Below are 16,766 nucleotides of genomic sequence, written 5' to 3' on the forward strand. Positions count from 1 at the left end.
ACTGCTGAGCCACCACCTCTCCAGCCCCCATATTAGGCTCTAAATAAGATTTGCCAGATAACTTAGAAACCCACAGAGTAGGTGGTCTAATGGCCACTTTATTGTCTGGGTTTCAGCAAAATGAAATAATAGCTGTCATTAAAACAACATTTGGGAGGGGGAACAAAAAACACCCACAAGAATCACTTAAACAAAAACCCTGCCTCTGAGGACAGTGAATCACTGCTGTTTGTGAGTTTAAATATTAAGGGGACATTGTGTTAATGATTGAAGCTACAGTGATTGAGGGAGTAGCCTCCGTGAGCACTGAATCTGCCCTTCAACCTGCTACGGGAACACAGAGCCTGGTGCCCCGGGAGAGACAAGAGCAACTAGGTAATGGAGTTTTAATTTTGTGTTGTTGTTTTAATTAATTAATTGTAATTTTGGCTCTGTTCAAAGTTGTGGGTAAGTTTTCAGTCATCTTCTCTGGATGGTGTTACTGCTTTACCTTGATTAATCAGAGGTTGTAAGAGAGGGAAGGTATACTTGGAAATTGTTTCAAATGAAACAAGGTTCACCATCATTAACATTACAATGAAACAGTGAAATGGCCTTCTAATGTTAAGGGCTTGCGGAGATGTCTGACCTGATCTCTTTGTTCTGTGGCTGATGCCCACTGAAACGGAAGCCCTTGGCCAGGGGCTTACAGTTTGCTCCAGGCTAGCGAAGGTCAGGACTTTGCGCTCAGTCCTTCAAACCTGACATTCTTTCTTGCTCTTTGTCTCTGGCTGGTAGAATTCAGGAACTGGTTCCTGTAGGAAGGTCAGACGAGCTGCTCTGGTCAAGATCTGCTTCGAGGTGACAGGGGGATATAACACCCCACCTTGGAAACCAAGAGCCGGAAATTGCCATCTTCCAGCCCTTTGGCAGCTACCTGGAGCTCAGAGGTGCTGGCCTCACCCCCACCCTGCAGCTCTAGCTAAAAACTCCAGGCGGAGGCTGTGATTTCCTTCAGCCCTTTGGGCAAGGGCTCTTAACCTGGCTGTCCTTCCTCAGCCTTGTTTGTAAAAACAGAGATGAAGCGATAGCTCCCTCCCAGCTCTGTCGGAGGCAGTGTGTGAACTTAGTTCCTGTTTGGGAAGGTTTAACAGCTGCCGCATTCCACCTCCCAGCTAATATGATCACCAACACTTGTCCTTACTGTTATTATTATGAAAGACTCATTCCTCACTTCCCTTCTTTTGAAAACAGACCAAAGGGCACTTTTTCTTGTCTCTACAAGGCACTTGCTTCAGTGTGTTACCTTCCTGGATGGCCCCAAAACAACAAATAAACAAAAACAACTGTGTGGCAGTTCAGAGCGCTTCAGAGTTAAAAATACACTTTCCTAATTGTCTAACATGGCCTAGGCGTGTTTGTCTGCCAAGTGCCTGCAAGCCACCACTGCTCTGAAAGGTTTGTCCTGGGAACTGACAGCAGGTACCCTGCTTAAGGGGGCTGTGTTCCTGGGTGTCAGCGCCAAGGGTTTCCACAAGGAACACCTTAAACACTGTGTGTGTGTGTGTGTGTGTGTGTGTGTGTGTGTGTGTTGGGGGGGTAGTCACCTCCTAATAGTTGAAGAGGTATCTCCTTCGGGCACACAGCCCTGCTCACAGCCTGTTTCTCAACGTTTGGGAATCCTTTAACAGTTTACGGAAGGCCACCCTTTAAACCAATCCAACAGCTCCCTTCTCCATAACCTGATTTTAGAGGTGTTTCATTATCTCTAATTACTCGGGGTAAATGGTGATTACTCAGTGTTTTAATCATCAGTTTGGGCAGCAGTTACTCTAAACTCAGGGAAGCCCAGACTCCCATGGGTATTTTTGGAAGGTACAGAGACTAGTTGGTGCATGCTTTCTAGTACCTCTTGCACGTGGTCCCCAGGTGAGACCCGAGCTGGAGGCACTGGTGTCCTAGCCAAGGTGGCAACTGAGGGCTGGGGCACTGGGCAGGCTTCCGGACCCGGGCCTGCCAAGCAGGCCAGGCCCCGTGGCTGGATGGGAGGATGTGGGCGGGGCTCCCATCCCCAGAAGGGGAGGCGATTAAGGGAGGAGGGAAGAAGGGAGGGGCCGCTGGGGAGAGACTGGGGAGGAAGAGAAGAAAGAGAGGGAGGGAAAGAGAAGAAGTAGATGTGAGAGGGTGGTGCTGGAGGGTGGGGAGGTAGGAGCGCGAGGCCTGGCCCGGAAGCTAGGTGAGTTCGGCATCCGAGCTGAGGTGGACCCTAGCCTAAGACGCCGCCGCTGCTACCCGGCTTGAGTATCTGGTCTCCGTCCCTGATGGGATTCGCGTCCAGACCGTCTGGAGCCTGCAGCGACCCAGTCTCTGGCCCTCGCTCAGGTTCACTGCAGCTGTTTAGAGGTCCCCAGGAGCAGCTGCTGGCGAGCCCGCTTCTGCCGGAACCTATGGTGAGCAGGGCAACCTGACGCGGGGCGCTGCTAGTCCGAGGGGTTCGAGGTGCATGGGTGGTGGGAGAAGCTGAGGGTGGGGCTCAGGCTGTACTGTTGGGGCAGTAGTGTTGATGGGGCTGAAAGGCATCTTCATCTATCCAACCCGCTTTGGGGAGGTGTGGGCCGGGAGAGGCGGGAAGAGAGAAGGCCCTGCTAAGGAGGTCATTGGGAAGAACTGGGAGGTTCTAAAGGTCTATCTCCCTCACCCAAAAGGGTGGTAGAATTCGGCTCCGAGTTTCACCATGAGTAGGGGATTGAGGGAAGGCAAGAGAAAACCTAGAGAGACTGTAGTCCTGCTTCTTTCTAAAGCGCGACCTGGGACAGAGTGGCTTCGTGGAGGGGAGTGTGTGTCATCTAACCTAGTCCCTAGCGCGGGGTGTCCCCGAAAGTTAGCGAACTGCAGCTACAGAATTCGCACCCACCTCCAAGAGCTATTTTCTTAGACGTGGGCATCCATGAAGCCTGCCTTCTGCTCGCCCCCCCCCCCCACGCCGTCCTCGTGTGTAAGGTTCGACGGACCATGGCCGGGATGCCGAAAAGCTACCTGTGCGGATCTTCTGCTGTGTTGTGTCTATGGGGACTAGCCGGCAGGGCTGAGGAGGATTCTTGGCTCACGGTGCCTCAGAACCAACTCCAGAGGGTCCGGGGTTGCGGGGTCCTCACAAACACGCAAAGGAGTTGGATCCTCAGGACTCGGAAAGTTTCTCTCCACGCCTTTGGTAGATAGTTTTCGAGTATCTCGGTTTATGATCTGAAGGTTTTGTGAGGTGTTGAATCACTAATAGAGACATTCGGTAAACTGAGGTTTTGGGAGAAGATTCTGGGAAGAAAGTGAAGGGTAACGGCCGCCACGAGCTGCACTATCCCCATCAAGAAAAAGCCCAGGAGATGAAATTTTTCTTTGGTTTCTATTTTTTTTAATGGAAAAAAAAAGCAGGAAAGGAAAGAGTGATTAGCGAGGAACCCTTGTGAACTTGAAATTGAAGCAACTCCTTCTCCTGTTTACTTAGTTTTAATGTCTAGAGCGCTCCCGACACCGCCAGACACTCCCAAGGGCAGAGAATTGATTGTCCCGGGATCCCGAGCGTCCGCCCCTTCCACTCTTCCCTTGTTCCGTGTGCACCAGCCACCATCTCCCTTCCCCTTAAACACAAACCTACAGTAAGTTCTTTGCTCTCTCCGGTCCTTTCCCAGTTAGTTTCCGCGGCAACGCTGGTCGGGGAAAGGAGAAATGGTCCCAGAAAGCTGGCGGCTGGTGGTGAGAGCGGACTGTCGCTCAGGGGCGCCCGCGGCCTCTGCACCCGAACCAGCCGTGTGGGATGGCGCTGGACAGCCACCGCCACCAGGAAGGACATGCCTCCATCCTTTAGGTTTCTTTCTCAAGGGTTTCCCGCAAATGCCCCCCCACCTGAAAACTGAGTTTTGTTTGGGGGGGGGGCGCGTTATGGAAACCAACCGGACACATCGAGTTCCTAAGCGGGGAAAAAAAAGGATACGGCCTGGGGGGTGGGGGATGCCTGGTGGAGCGGGGCTCTGGGGCGGGAGCCCTAGGACTCGGGTCCTCGGGTGGACTCCGCGCAACGACCTGCCTGAACAGAAGAGTTGCGCGCTTCCTGAGGTTCGAACAGGCCCACACGTGGGGCATCTTAGGATAGCTAGGTCACCCCAGCCATTGCCTGAGCTGTGTGTTGAAGGAATCTTTGCTGCGATTCTGTAGCTGGTGCAAAGGAGGAAAGGGGTGGGGGAAGGAAGTGGCGCGCGCGGGGGGGGGGCGCGGGTTGTGGGGGTGGTGGTTTAAAAAGTAAGCCAAGCCCGAGGGAGAGGGACTCGTACGCAGAGGTCGAGTGCAGGCCGAAAGCTGTTCCCGGTTTTGTAGACTCTTGGGATCGCGCTGGGGCTTCCATTCCGCGCCGGGTAGGAGTTGTAAAGCCTTTGCAACTCTGAGATCTGAAAAATGTGATGCGCTCTTTCTTCGGTGACGCCTGTTTTGGAATCTGTCTGGAGCTAGGAGCCCAGACGTCCGCCCCTCCGCGTTGAATGGCACCGCCGACCGGTTTCTGAAGGATCTGCCGGGCTGGAGCGGACGCAGCGCCCATACTCTGCTGGGACTCTGGCGGTGCTACTAGACAGTATTTAAGAAGCCGCTCCTTCTAACTTTCCCATACCGATCAGCCCCCGCCCCCCGAGACCCCCGCGGCGGGCTGCGTTGGCGACCGGGTCAGCGACTTCTGGCCGGGAGCTAGATCCGCTAGGGGACGGCTGCCTGTTTCTGGAAGCATTATTTGGCCTCTCCGAGACCCCGCGGTGAAGTGCCGGAGTTGTGCGAGGGTGTGCGCGCCCTCCTGGAGGGTCCCTACGCGCTTTCCTTTTCAAGTAACTCTGGTGAGGCTTTGGGAAGCTGTCTCTGCCGTCCCCCTTCCAGTTGCATTTAAGCTGTGTTGGCGCTGCAAAGCGCAGCCTCTTAAGTGCACCCTAACCCTCCGACTTCAGATAACTGGTGGCCGGGTCTGGCTAGATGCGCTGCGCGCCTCAAGTCCTCTGTGCGCAGCGCCCACGACCGTGAACCGCGGGTGTCCCGCCGAGAGCTCCGCAGAGCAGGCGGGGACAACTCCCAGACGGCTGGAGCTCCAGCTGCGGGCGCGGAGGTTGGCCTCGCTCGCAGGGGCTGGACCCAGCCGGGGTGGGAGGGTGGAGGAGGGGCGGGCGGGCTTCTCGGTGAGTGGGGCGGGGCGTCTGGGTCCACGTGACTCCTAGGGGCTGGAAGAAAAACAGAGCCTGTCTGCTCCAGAGTCTCATTATATTCAAATATTCATTTTAGGAGCCATTCCGTAGTGCCATTCCGAGCAACGCACTGCCGCAGCTTCTCTGAGCCTTTCCAGCAAGTTTGTTCAAGATTGGTTCCCAAGAATCATGGACTGTTATTATATGCCTTGTTTTCTGTCAGTGAGTAGACATCTCTTTTTTCCCCTTCTTGGAATTTCACTCTGTCCTCCCATCCCTGACCGCTGTCTGTCCCTCCTGTCGGACTCCCCTTCCTGCGTCCACGCTCAGCTCTCAGGCAGCGCTGTCGCTCTCTTTCTGCCCCCCCTTGAAGCGTACGGGTTTCCTTAAAGCGCTCCCACTGTCTTCTCTGATCCGCTGAGCTGCAAGGAGGGGGGAGCGCGAGGGGACCGAAGAGATGAAAGGTCCGCAGGTCCGGGCTGTCCCTCGAGGGCTAATCACTCCTTTCCCCGTCCGGTCCCACTCGCCTGGGAAGGCCAGTTCCTTGGCTCATGTCAAAAAAAAAAAACCCCAAACCAAAACAACCCCCCCTCAAAAAAAAAAGCCCTCCTGTGATCGCTTCGGAATCACCCTCACCCTTCCCTGGGAGCAAGGCTTATTAGTGAGCATTTTCAACGCATTGGCTACAATGAAATAAATCACAAAGTCACCGGGGCAGCCCCCTTACTCTACTCTCAGGCTCCGGACCTTGCTGCCCAGCACAAGCCGGGTCAGCGCTGCTCTGTTCTCCCTCCCTCCTGCTCTTAACCAGCTGGAAGTTGTGTAAATTGGGCTGGAAGGCGGAGGAAGGACGGTGGGGGGGCGGCGGCTGGGGGGTTGCGTGAAGGAAGAAGGGGGGGGGGGCTGAAGGTCTGAAGTAAAGAGCGATGGTATTTTAATTCTCCCTTCCCCCACCCCCTTTACCCCCTCAATGCTAACTGTTTATCCTTGAAGAGCCACGCTGAGATCATGGCTCAGATAGCCGCTGGGACAGGATGGAGGCTATATCTGATTTGGGGTTATTTGAGTGTAAACAAGTTAGACCAAGTAATTACAGGGCGATTCTTACTTTCGGGCCGTGCATGGCTGCAGCTGGTGTGTGTGTGTGTGTGTGTGTGTGTGTGTGTGTGTGTGTGTGTGTGCGCGGGGGGGGGGCGCGGTGAGGGAGAAAACACACACTTGATCTTTCGGACCTGTTTTGCATCTTGACCGTGCCTTGCTACCCCTATATGCATATGCAGCGACATCTCTATTTCTCGCTATTGATCGGTGTTTATTTATTCTTTAACCTTCCACCCCCCTACCCCTCCCCAGAGACACCATGATTCCTGGTAACCGAATGCTGATGGTCGTTTTATTATGCCAAGTCCTGCTAGGAGGCGCGAGCCATGCTAGTTTGATACCTGAGACCGGGAAGAAAAAAGTCGCCGAGATTCAGGGCCACGCGGGAGGACGCCGCTCAGGGCAGAGCCATGAGCTCCTGCGGGATTTTGAGGCGACACTTCTGCAGATGTTTGGGCTGCGCCGCCGTCCGCAGCCAAGCAAGAGCGCCGTCATTCCGGATTACATGAGGGATCTTTACCGGCTCCAGTCTGGGGAGGAGGAAGAGGAAGAGCAGAGCCAGGGAATGGGGCTGGAGTACCCCGAGCGTCCAGCCAGCCGGGCCAACACTGTGAGGAGTTTCCATCACGAAGGTCAGTTTGTGCTCCTAGTGCAGGCGGCGTGGGATGCGGTGGCGTGGGGGAGCTGGCGGGGCAAGCTGAAGGGCCTGTGGAAGGCCGGGGAAGAACAGTTCAGGTTACATCAAAGCTCCTGGAGGCTGAGGAACAAGGCCGCTTACCTCTAAATTTCCAGAGCTGCCTCTGAAGGTACTTTCTGGAGAGCAAGGGGGCCGGGGAGGGGGGGGGCGGGCAGGGGAGCGTTGGAGAGAAGCCGGAGCCACACCACTCAGACTTGGGGCTAGCTCGGGTGGTGGTGTGCTTTAGCCATATCAAAGCCGGGTTTTCTGCCCGTTTTGTTCAAAGCACCTAGTGAATTTAATATTACAGCTGTGTGTTTGTCAGGTTTATTCAATAGGGGCCTTGTAATACGATCTGAATGTTTCCTAGCGGATGTTTCTTTTCCAAAGTAAATCTGAGTTATTAATCCTCCAGCATCATTACTGTGTTGGAATTTATTTTCCCTTCTGTAACATGATCAACAAGGCATGCTCTGTGCTTCCAGGATCGCTGGGGGAATGTTTGGTAACATAACTTCAGAGTGGAGAGGGAGAGAGGGTGGCCCCTCTTTTTCTTTACAGCCACTTGTAAAGAAAACTGTACACAAAGCCAAGAGGGGGCTTTAAAAGGGGGAGCCCAAGGGTGGTGGAGTAAAAGAGTTGACACATGGAAATTATTAGGCGTATAAAGGAGGTTGGAGATACTTTGTGTCTTTGGTGTCTGACAAATGCAAGCTAAAGTTTTAGCTGGTTTCTAGCTCCACTTCTCTGCTCCTTCACATTAAAAGGCACAGTTATCTCCTCCGGTTAGAATCCACCCTATTCCGCCTTTTTTTTTTTCCTTTCTGTCTCAGAAAAGTTCATGGGCCTTTTCTTTTTCCCTTTTCAACTGTGCACAGAACATCTGGAGAACATCCCAGGGACCAGTGAGAACTCCGCCTTTCGTTTCCTTTTCAACCTCAGCAGCATCCCAGAGAATGAGGTGATCTCCTCTGCGGAGCTTCGCCTGTTTCGGGAGCAGGTGGACCAGGGCCCCGACTGGGAGCGGGGCTTCCACCGGATCAACATTTATGAAGTTATGAAGCCCCCAGCAGAAATGGTGCCTGGGCACCTCATCACACGACTACTGGACACCAGACTAGTCCATCACAATGTGACGCGGTGGGAAACTTTCGATGTGAGCCCCGCGGTCCTCCGCTGGACCAGGGAAAAGGAGCCCAACTACGGGCTGGCCATTGAGGTGACTCACCTCCACCAGACGCGGACCCACCAGGGCCAGCATGTCAGGATTAGCCGATCGTTACCTCAACAGAGTGGAGACTGGGCCCAACTCCGGCCCCTCCTGGTCACTTTTGGCCATGATGGCCGGGGCCATACCCTGACCCGTCGCCGCAGGGCCAAACGCAGTCCCAAGCATCACCCGCAGCGGTCCAGGAAGAAGAACAAGAACTGCCGTCGCCACTCCCTCTACGTGGACTTCAGCGACGTCGGCTGGAACGACTGGATCGTGGCCCCGCCAGGCTACCAGGCCTTCTACTGCCATGGGGACTGTCCTTTTCCACTGGCGGACCACCTCAACTCAACCAACCATGCCATCGTGCAGACCCTGGTGAACTCTGTTAATTCTAGCATCCCTAAGGCCTGCTGTGTCCCCACAGAACTGAGCGCCATTTCCATGTTGTACCTGGATGAGTATGACAAGGTGGTATTGAAAAATTATCAGGAGATGGTAGTGGAGGGGTGTGGATGCCGCTGAGATCAGGCAATCCCGAGGACGCGCGCGCGCACACACACACACACACACACACACACACACCACACATGCACCGCACACACCACACACACACACACACACACACACACACACACGTTCTCATCCAACTACCCACACATACCACACAGACTGCTTCCTTATAGCTGGACTTTTATCTTAAGGGGAAAAAGAAAAGAGAAAAAAAAAAAAAACCTAAACATTCACCTTGACCTTATTTATGACTTTACGTGCAAATGTTTTGACCATATTGATCATATATTTTGACAAAATATATTTATAACTACATATTAAAAGAAAATAAAATGAGTCATTATTTTAAAGATAAACTATGGCCTTTTAATCTTATTTTCTTTTCTGTTGAGATGGGGCTGGGGTAGAATGGAAGTCAGAGGTATGGGGGCAGGAGGCAAGCGATGGCGGGAGAGATGGTAACTGCCAGGGTGAATTGCTTTCTGTCTTTATTTAAGTTAACAAGGATGCAGCGCCCTCTCCCACCTGGGTGAGACATGCCTTGCAGAAACCGTGGGATGAAAGGAGTAGGTCAGATGAAAGGAACTGGCTTGGGACTTCTTGGTTTTGCTCACCTGTTGTGGAGTGTGTCAGCGCCTCAGCCCAGTGTGAAAGGAGTTCTCATTTCCTCGGAAACTCATTCCCACCTTCGCCTTTATGATAGCCCAGAGTGTCTTCGGGCCTGGCAGCCATCCTTTGCGTTTTTTGAACCAAATCCAATCCTTGCATCTCCTTTCAAACAGGGTTTTGTTTTTAATCTTTCTCCCCCATCTCTTCAAGACAGTGTCTTACTATGTAGCCCTGGCCATCCTGGAACTCACTCTGTAGACCAGGCTGGCCTCAAACTCAGAGATCTGCCTGCCTCTGCCTCTCAAGGGCTGGGATTAAAAGTGTCCTTAAAAACAAATAATTAAAAAATTTTAAACTTGATTTTATCCAACACTACAAATAATAATCCCTACCTTGAAAATGTTTAGGACCACTCTTTGCGTATAACACGTTGTCGGCATAAGAGTCTCCATTGTTAAGTGACTGTTACCTTTTGTCCGTCATTCTTGACGTGAATTTTGGAAGGGGAGCTTGCAATGGGATGAGATAGAGCAGGGTCGGAGTTTTTAAGTGGACCCCATGAAAGGGTTCTGATCCTTCATGGGATCTATTGACTCATGAATCTCTTATCTTCTGTTTCTCGGGTAACTTCACCACCCCAGAAGCAGACCATGATCCATTCCGAGGAACTGAAGTTTGCAGAAGGGGGTGTGTGTGGGGGAGGAAGGTTCTTCAAGGAGAAAGACTAGCTTGTTGGCACCAAGAAAAGAATGCTCTTAGGACCGGCAGAGGGCTTGCCTAGCAGGAAAGCTTGGGTGTGATTCCCTGCTGGAGGCAGGGCGTGGTGATAGAGGTGATGCAGACACCTGCAATCCCAGCTCTCTAGTAAGAGGTGAAAGGAACAGAGGTCAAGGTCATGCTTAGCTACCTAGCAAGTTTCTGGCCAGCCTGGGACAAATGAGACTATGAGAAGAAGAAGAAGAAGAAGAAGGAGAAGGAGAAGGAGAAGGAGAAGGAGAAGGAGAAGGAGAAGGAGAAGGAGAAGGAGAAGAAGAAGAAGAAGGAAAGAAAGAAAAAAAGAAAAGAGAAGGAAGTAAGGGGGAGTGCGAGAAGCCATCGGTGTGCTTAGAGGTGAGAGATTCCTTGAGTTAAGGGCAGGAAGAGCTTTCTAAAAAAAAAAACCTAAAAAAAGGGTATGTGTGTAGGGGTTTAGGGAAACAAAGGGGATGCTTTTGACCTTCTCATTACCAACACTTAAATTAAGTCCTGGTCAGCTTAGGTTCTTATGTGCCCATTTGCTCTGGTAGACTTGAGTGGGTTTGGGTAGAAGCAGTGGTCATCCTGATCTTCCGGGAAGGGCCAGGAGAAGTGTTTTTCTCCATCTCTCTCTGATGGTGAAGGTGGCAGTGGAAGGGTGTCCAGCACACCGCCAAGGGGTAGCTTAGCCCTTCTCTGTGTGTCATGTGTGCACATCCTGCCCTGCCCGCTCTCTGCATACAGTGTTGCGTATGATTTTTGGGGGGGGGGGCGGGTGAGTTGGGTAGATGAAGCAGGATTCATTTTTGTTTTTAATTACCGAAGTCCTACAGTCCTGCAAAAGGAGCAGCTTAGCGGAAACCAATAAAAATAGAAGTGGGGTGGTTGCCAAAGCCCCAGCTCCCTGGAGAGCGCAGGTGGAGAGAGGAGATCAGAGCCCCGGGCAAAGGCAGCAAGACTCCACAGCTCCTCCAAACTCCTTGCAAAGTGGGATCTTTCCCACTGCTCCCGCCCCACAGGTCGCTGCCGCTTTGATTAAAGGTACGGAACCTGAACCAGGGAAAGCCCATTGCGGATTCTCCTTTGGGAGGCCTCACTTGGCTCTGCCCAGTCTTCAGCAACTCTCTGGAGAAGCCTACGTCATGGAAGGGGAGAGCTCCGGATCTCTAGCACTTGAACCAAGGGTCCTACCTAGCCCGGTGGCCTGTGGAGCTCAGGTCATTTTTCTAGCAAGCACTGGCCCAACCCCCACCTCCTTCTACTGGCTTATTTTCAGGAACGGATAGTGTTGTTTATTTGTTCAGCCAAATATTTGGTCTGGGGAATTTACCGTGAAATTCTGTGAATTGCATATACCTAGTTAACAAAATAGTCCAAGCGCCGCCACAAATGTCAGCATGGAAAACAAAGGCGCCATGGTCGGCTTTAACCCTTCGGGCTCCTGTGTGTGAAGGCCTAGGCAGGGCGAGGTGGACTTGAATGTGAAGAGATGGCATAAATTAGGATTTGCCTTCGACTCGGGCCCCAGGACCTTATGAGTCTGTGGATCGAGCTTGGCATCTCCCACTTTCATAGTCCCTACCCCTTAGAGAGAAGATTCCATTACTTTGAGGAGGGGAGGGGAGAATCGCTCTGGAGGAGTTCAGCAAAGTCTTAACCACATTAGAAGAGCTCCTGACCCGATTCCTGCCCACCCTTAAACTGGAACCAGCTCCCTTGGAACTTGAGACCAAAAAAAAAAAAAAAAAAAACCAAAAAAACCCAGCGTTTGTGTGGGGGCTTTCGTTGCGTAATTCGCTCAGAACCTGCCAGGTGACCTGCTGACTTTGTTTTCTGTCTTGATGGTGCTTCGTTCCACCGCCCTCTCTGCCGCGGGGCAGCGCCACACTGAGAGGGCCCCGCGCGGCAGCGGAGCTGGCAGACCCCACTCCTCACCCCAGGCTTTGGACGGACTTCAAGATCCGGCCCCAGGGGCCGCCTCCTGCCCTGCCCGCTCCTGCTTGCTGTAGGCGAGCGGCAGCGGGGGCACCAGGGGGCGTCTTTCCCGCCCCGCGCGACCGTGCACCTGGTGGCACCACCCCCGCCCCGGCCGTGGTTTCAGGTCCCTCAACACCAGCCCGCCACCGATCGTCTTGCTCATCCACTCGCGGCGACGCAGCCTAGACAGGCGGTTCTGATTAGCGAACGTTGGTCCTTAAGGCTGTTGCTCGGCACATTTAATGTGAAATGGGGTCACTCGGCCGCCTAGAGGAGCGGAGGCTGGGACAGGGGGAGGGGAGAAGGCCCAATGTGTGGACAGGTGAGAGGGGTTCCAGATCTTTAAGGGGTCTCGGTGGGAGCAGAGCGCGCGTGGATTTGGGAGTGAGCTCTTGACGTTGAGCTCACGGTGGGTCAACACGCTGCAATGACTTAATGTGGAGACCTGTGTGGACTTGGTAATAAACATACTGATTGAGGATTCTATGCCACTGGCCACTGAAGGCGCAGCCGGCCTCAGCTTCTTGGAAGCACACAGAATTTAAGGTCCTGGCTAAACTTCCTGGAGAGCCTGACCTTGCTCTTCCCAAACGCAGCAAGCAGACAGGGACCAGGTGTGTGTGTTGGGGGGGCTGAGGGGGGGGAGGCTAGGCTGTGTAAGTGGCTGGTGACAGCCAGCACTTCAGCTGACCCGCTCTAGAAGCCACAGTACCACCCAGCTTTCCCCCCCAGCGGTGAGCCTGCGGAAAGGAGAAAGCTCACCCTGAGGCCCAGGTGTGCAAACTCTGAGTAATCTTTCTTAATGGTGCTTCCGATCCCACCCCGCACGTATCTTACACTCCTCACACATTCTCTTTGAGAGGGAGAGAAAGCCAGAGCCGCGTGACACAGCATCACCCCAGCCAGCATCACAAGACCCTGGTTCTTCCCAGAGGACTTCAGGATGACTTGCCGGAGTCACTACAGATGTGTAGTTATGAGGGTTCGCCATGTGATCCAAACTAGCACACTCGGGAAAGCTACAACCGGAAGTAAAGTGTAGGTTAAGAAGGGCCCAAGTACGGGTGAGGGGTCGGGGATGGAAGGGGGTGGGCGTGGGGGGCGGAAGTGCCATTCTCCTATGTAGACCAGGCTGGCCTCGAACTCAGTGATTCGCCTGCCTCTGCCTCCCGAGAGCTGGGATTAAAGGCGAGCGCCACCATACCCGGCCTTATCAGTTCTTGAAAACGAAATTATGTCAGCCATATGCATGATGACGTCCTTGTGTCCCTTAAAGCACTAGCGGAAGTTTCCGGTTACCTTTGCTTTTTCCTTCCTTCCAAATATGCCCTGACAGCGCTGACTGCAGATCTGAATGTGGTGTACCGTGCTGTTCAGATCAAAGTACTCAGGAAATAGAAGATTGTAAAAACCCAGAGGACGGGGTGACAACATGGGACTGCGAATCGCCGCGGCGCGCCTGATGAGAAGGTCTCCAGTCTGTCTTTCCGAGACCCCTGCCACATTTCGGAAGAAATCGTGATTTCTCCTGAGTTTACATAACTTGATTTCTGCCTAAAATATTAAAAACAAAAACAAAAAAACGAAGCTCCCCCTCTGCCCCAAACCCCTGGAGGTATAATTTTATTTATAACTTTAGCGTAAGCCCCCCTCGCCCGCCCTCCGTCCCCCATCCCCCGGAAGTTTTATAAACTGATTTCTTGGCCAATACATAGTTTTCTAAAGGGCTTAAGCCATCCTTACTAAGTTCCTGGACTCCATTGCTTTCTCCTGAAGTACTTTCTCTTCCCTGTGTGAGGCAGCAGCTGACACAGCTCTCGTAGCTTCCCAGGCTCAGTAGATAACTTGGTACTGTGTTCGTGATAACTTAGTCTTTTAATCTTTGCCACCAGTTTTATTTTGTTTTGTTTTTGAGATTTATTTATTTATTATGTGTACACTGCTCTGCCTGTACATATACCTGCATGCCAGAAGAGGGCATCAAATCACATTATAGATGGTTGTGAGCCACCATGTGGTTGCTGGGAATTGAACTCAGGACCTCTGGAAGAGCAGTCAGTGCTCTTAACCTCTGAGCCATCTCTGCAGCCCCTGCCACTCGGGTTTCAAAGAGGTTTGTTTCAGTAGGAAGACCTGAGGAAAGGGCCCAAAGATGGGGTGAGGGGTAGGGGGCACAGGGTGGGGGGTAGGGGGTTGGGGTAGGGGTAGGCGAGCAGGGCAGGAAGGGGAGGAGACTGTCCAAGCCTACTTGCTTTACTATTATATTGGTTGTTATGTGAAAATCGTTAAACGCCCCTTCTAAGGACTGATAGCAGGTATGGTCAATGTTATACCCAGTACCCTTGAATTCAGCTGTAATCCAGAAATAGAAAAAAATGCATCTCTTCCTGAAAGCTGCCTTATAGTGTCCTTTAATTTGTCAGCAAAAGCTATGAAACCCAAAGTGCTCACTCCCAGCAAGCTAAAGCGTTCAATTCAGTTGGTCAGTTGCAGCAATCTCTTTCTCTCTTTTATGTTTCTAGTCCTTACTCAAAATGATGTTTAAACAAATTTACTTATAGTCACACCATCTTAAAGCAATTATTTAGGCTTTTTGCTCTCCTTTTTGTCTGTATATTCAGTTGTTTTTGCTGTAGTGTTTATTTCATACTGTTCTTTCTTTTCTTCTTTTTTTTTTTTTAGGTTTTTGAGACAGGGTTTCTCTGTGTAGCTCTGGCTGACCTGGAACTCTGTAGACCAGGCTGGCCTCAAACTCACAGAGATCTACCTGCCTCTGCCTCCCAAGTACTGAGATTAAAGGTGTGCACTGTTATTTCTTAAGTTCTGATCAGGGTTATAATTTTTGCATATTTTAAACCCTACCTGTTTGACTCCTGCATTAATGTGGATAATCTCTGCTCCTTTGTAAGCACAAGGCTAAGCATAGAATTGAAATTTCCAGCCTTTGACATTTTAGAGCATCCTAGAGATCCTATTAGGGCACTGGACATCATTGGCTTTGCTTGCACAATGTGGATCAGCTAATAAACAGAATGCTCTTTTTTTTTTTTTTTTTTTTTTTTTTTTTTTTTTTGAGACAGGGTTTCTTTGTGTGTCCTTGGCTGTCCTGGATTCACTTTGTAACTTTGTAGACCAGGCTGGCCTTGAACTCACAGAGATCCACCTGCCTCTGCCTCCTGAGTGCTGGATTAGAGGCGTGTGCTACCACTGCCCAGACCAGAATGCTCTTTTTTTGTGTGTTCTAAGTATCCTGAAAAGTAGACATCCTAAGTTCAGGTGTTTTTGTTGGCAGATTTTGTTGAAGAATTTGAACTCACATGATTTGGTCCCCTGGACAGAGTCCACTGTGACTGACCTGAGAGGAAGAAACACACCAAGGGGCGTCTCTCAAGTTCTCAGTAGTCACTGACTTCACTTTCATTCTTAATGTTTGTGTCTTGTCGTCTTACACTCATTTTCCTGGACATCGAGGTTGGTGAGAAAGGGAGCCAGATTTATAGAACTGCAGTAATCACAAAATTGCAACTTTTAAAAAAGGACTTATTTGTTTATTTATACAGTGTTCAGCCTGCATGTGAGCAGGGGGCACCAGATCTCATTACAGATGGTTGTGAGCCACCAAGTGGTTGCTGGGAATCGAACTCAGGACCTTTGGAAGAGCAGCTAGTGTTCTTAACCTCTGCTCCATCTCTTCAGTCCAACAACTTTTTCAAACAGGTGGGCTTCTACCTGATTCTTCCACCAGACTGACCTTGAACACTGTAACCCTTCAGATGGACTTGGTTGGAGTGAGAGGCTTCAGGGTCCAGTTGCTGCGTAGTTTCCACGAGCTTCTTTGGTGTTCCCTTCTTAAGGGCAGACAAAATATATTTTCCCAATGGGACTCCCTCTCTATGAGGCCTGACCCTCATAGAGGCAAGCTAAATCTGGGGTGATTTTGAGGTTTTAGGCCACTAAGAGGACTTTCCTAGCAGGCCGAAGTCATTTGTTCAATGGCATGGTAGAAGAGGTTCCTTTACCTTCAGAAGGTGAGCTGTTTTCATTAAAGCCCTCCACTCCCCCAGGACCAGGTGCAAAGTGAAGCATTTCGTTTAGCTGGGAAGTGGGAGTGGGGTTGTTTGCAGGGAAAGCCACTCTTCCCCTGTGTGTCAAAAATTAGCAGTGTAGTAAGCAAGCTTTACCACACTCTCTCCTCCCCGAAAGCTGCAAGCCTCAGGCTCTTTTGCTCACTACCTTGGTACCAACATGCTTTTCAGGGTGAAGAGCTGTAGGACTGAGCATCGAGCTGCCACAAGGACAGCGCTGCTAGCATTGTTTATTTTGGCAAGTCGATGTAGACTTGCAGGTGAGAGCTGGGGGACAGCAAACAGCAACACCAGCAAACTCCACCAGCATATCTCTCTCTCTCTCTCTCTCTCTCTCTCTCTCTCTCTCTCTCTCTCTCCAGACTATAAACAAACAAACAAACAACGAGACAGCAACAACAGCAACCAACCCAAAACTGCATAACACAAATGGACCAAATGGTTGGTGCCTCTTTGCATGGGGCGGAGTCAGGTTTGTCTTGATGTCTGCTTGCCCCTTGGGTACCTTGCTCATGCCCCTAGAACTCATCCGTGCCCCAGTCTTGGTCTCTGGGACCTACACTCGTGTGTAGGCTATTATTTATTTGCTCGTCACTTAGTGGCTTCCACAGACAGCTCGTAACTTATTCTCACCATATATGCCCCACCTCAGAGACCCCAAAACCTAA

At 51.5% G+C, this 16,766-nt stretch overlaps 1 protein-coding gene across 4 annotated transcripts; it reads left to right on the forward strand.

The window, feature by feature from the left end:
* Positions 1-314: 314 nt before the first annotated feature.
* On the forward strand, positions 315-9,048 carry BMP4 (bone morphogenetic protein 4). Of its 4 annotated transcripts, none has more exons than XM_084794294.1 (4): positions 315-375; positions 5,290-5,414; positions 6,546-6,925; positions 7,848-9,048. In XM_084794294.1, exons 3-4 carry the CDS (start codon positions 6,553-6,555, stop codon positions 8,702-8,704), a joined length of 1,230 nt encoding a protein of 409 aa, XP_084650420.1. In that variant the 5' UTR covers positions 315-375; positions 5,290-5,414; positions 6,546-6,552; the 3' UTR covers positions 8,705-9,048. The 4 variants fall into 4 exon arrangements, with proteins under 4 accessions (XP_084650420.1, XP_084650417.1, XP_084650419.1 ...); XM_084794291.1 differs by lacking the exon at positions 315-375 and adding an exon at positions 2,121-2,429; XM_084794293.1 differs by lacking the exon at positions 315-375 and adding an exon at positions 3,482-4,853.
* Positions 9,049-16,766: the final 7,718 nt, after the last annotated feature.

This window comes from Acomys minous (assembly GCF_964271855.1).
Source record: "Acomys minous genome assembly, chromosome: 9".
In the NCBI taxonomy this organism is placed as follows: Eukaryota; Metazoa; Chordata; class Mammalia; order Rodentia; family Muridae; genus Acomys; species Acomys minous.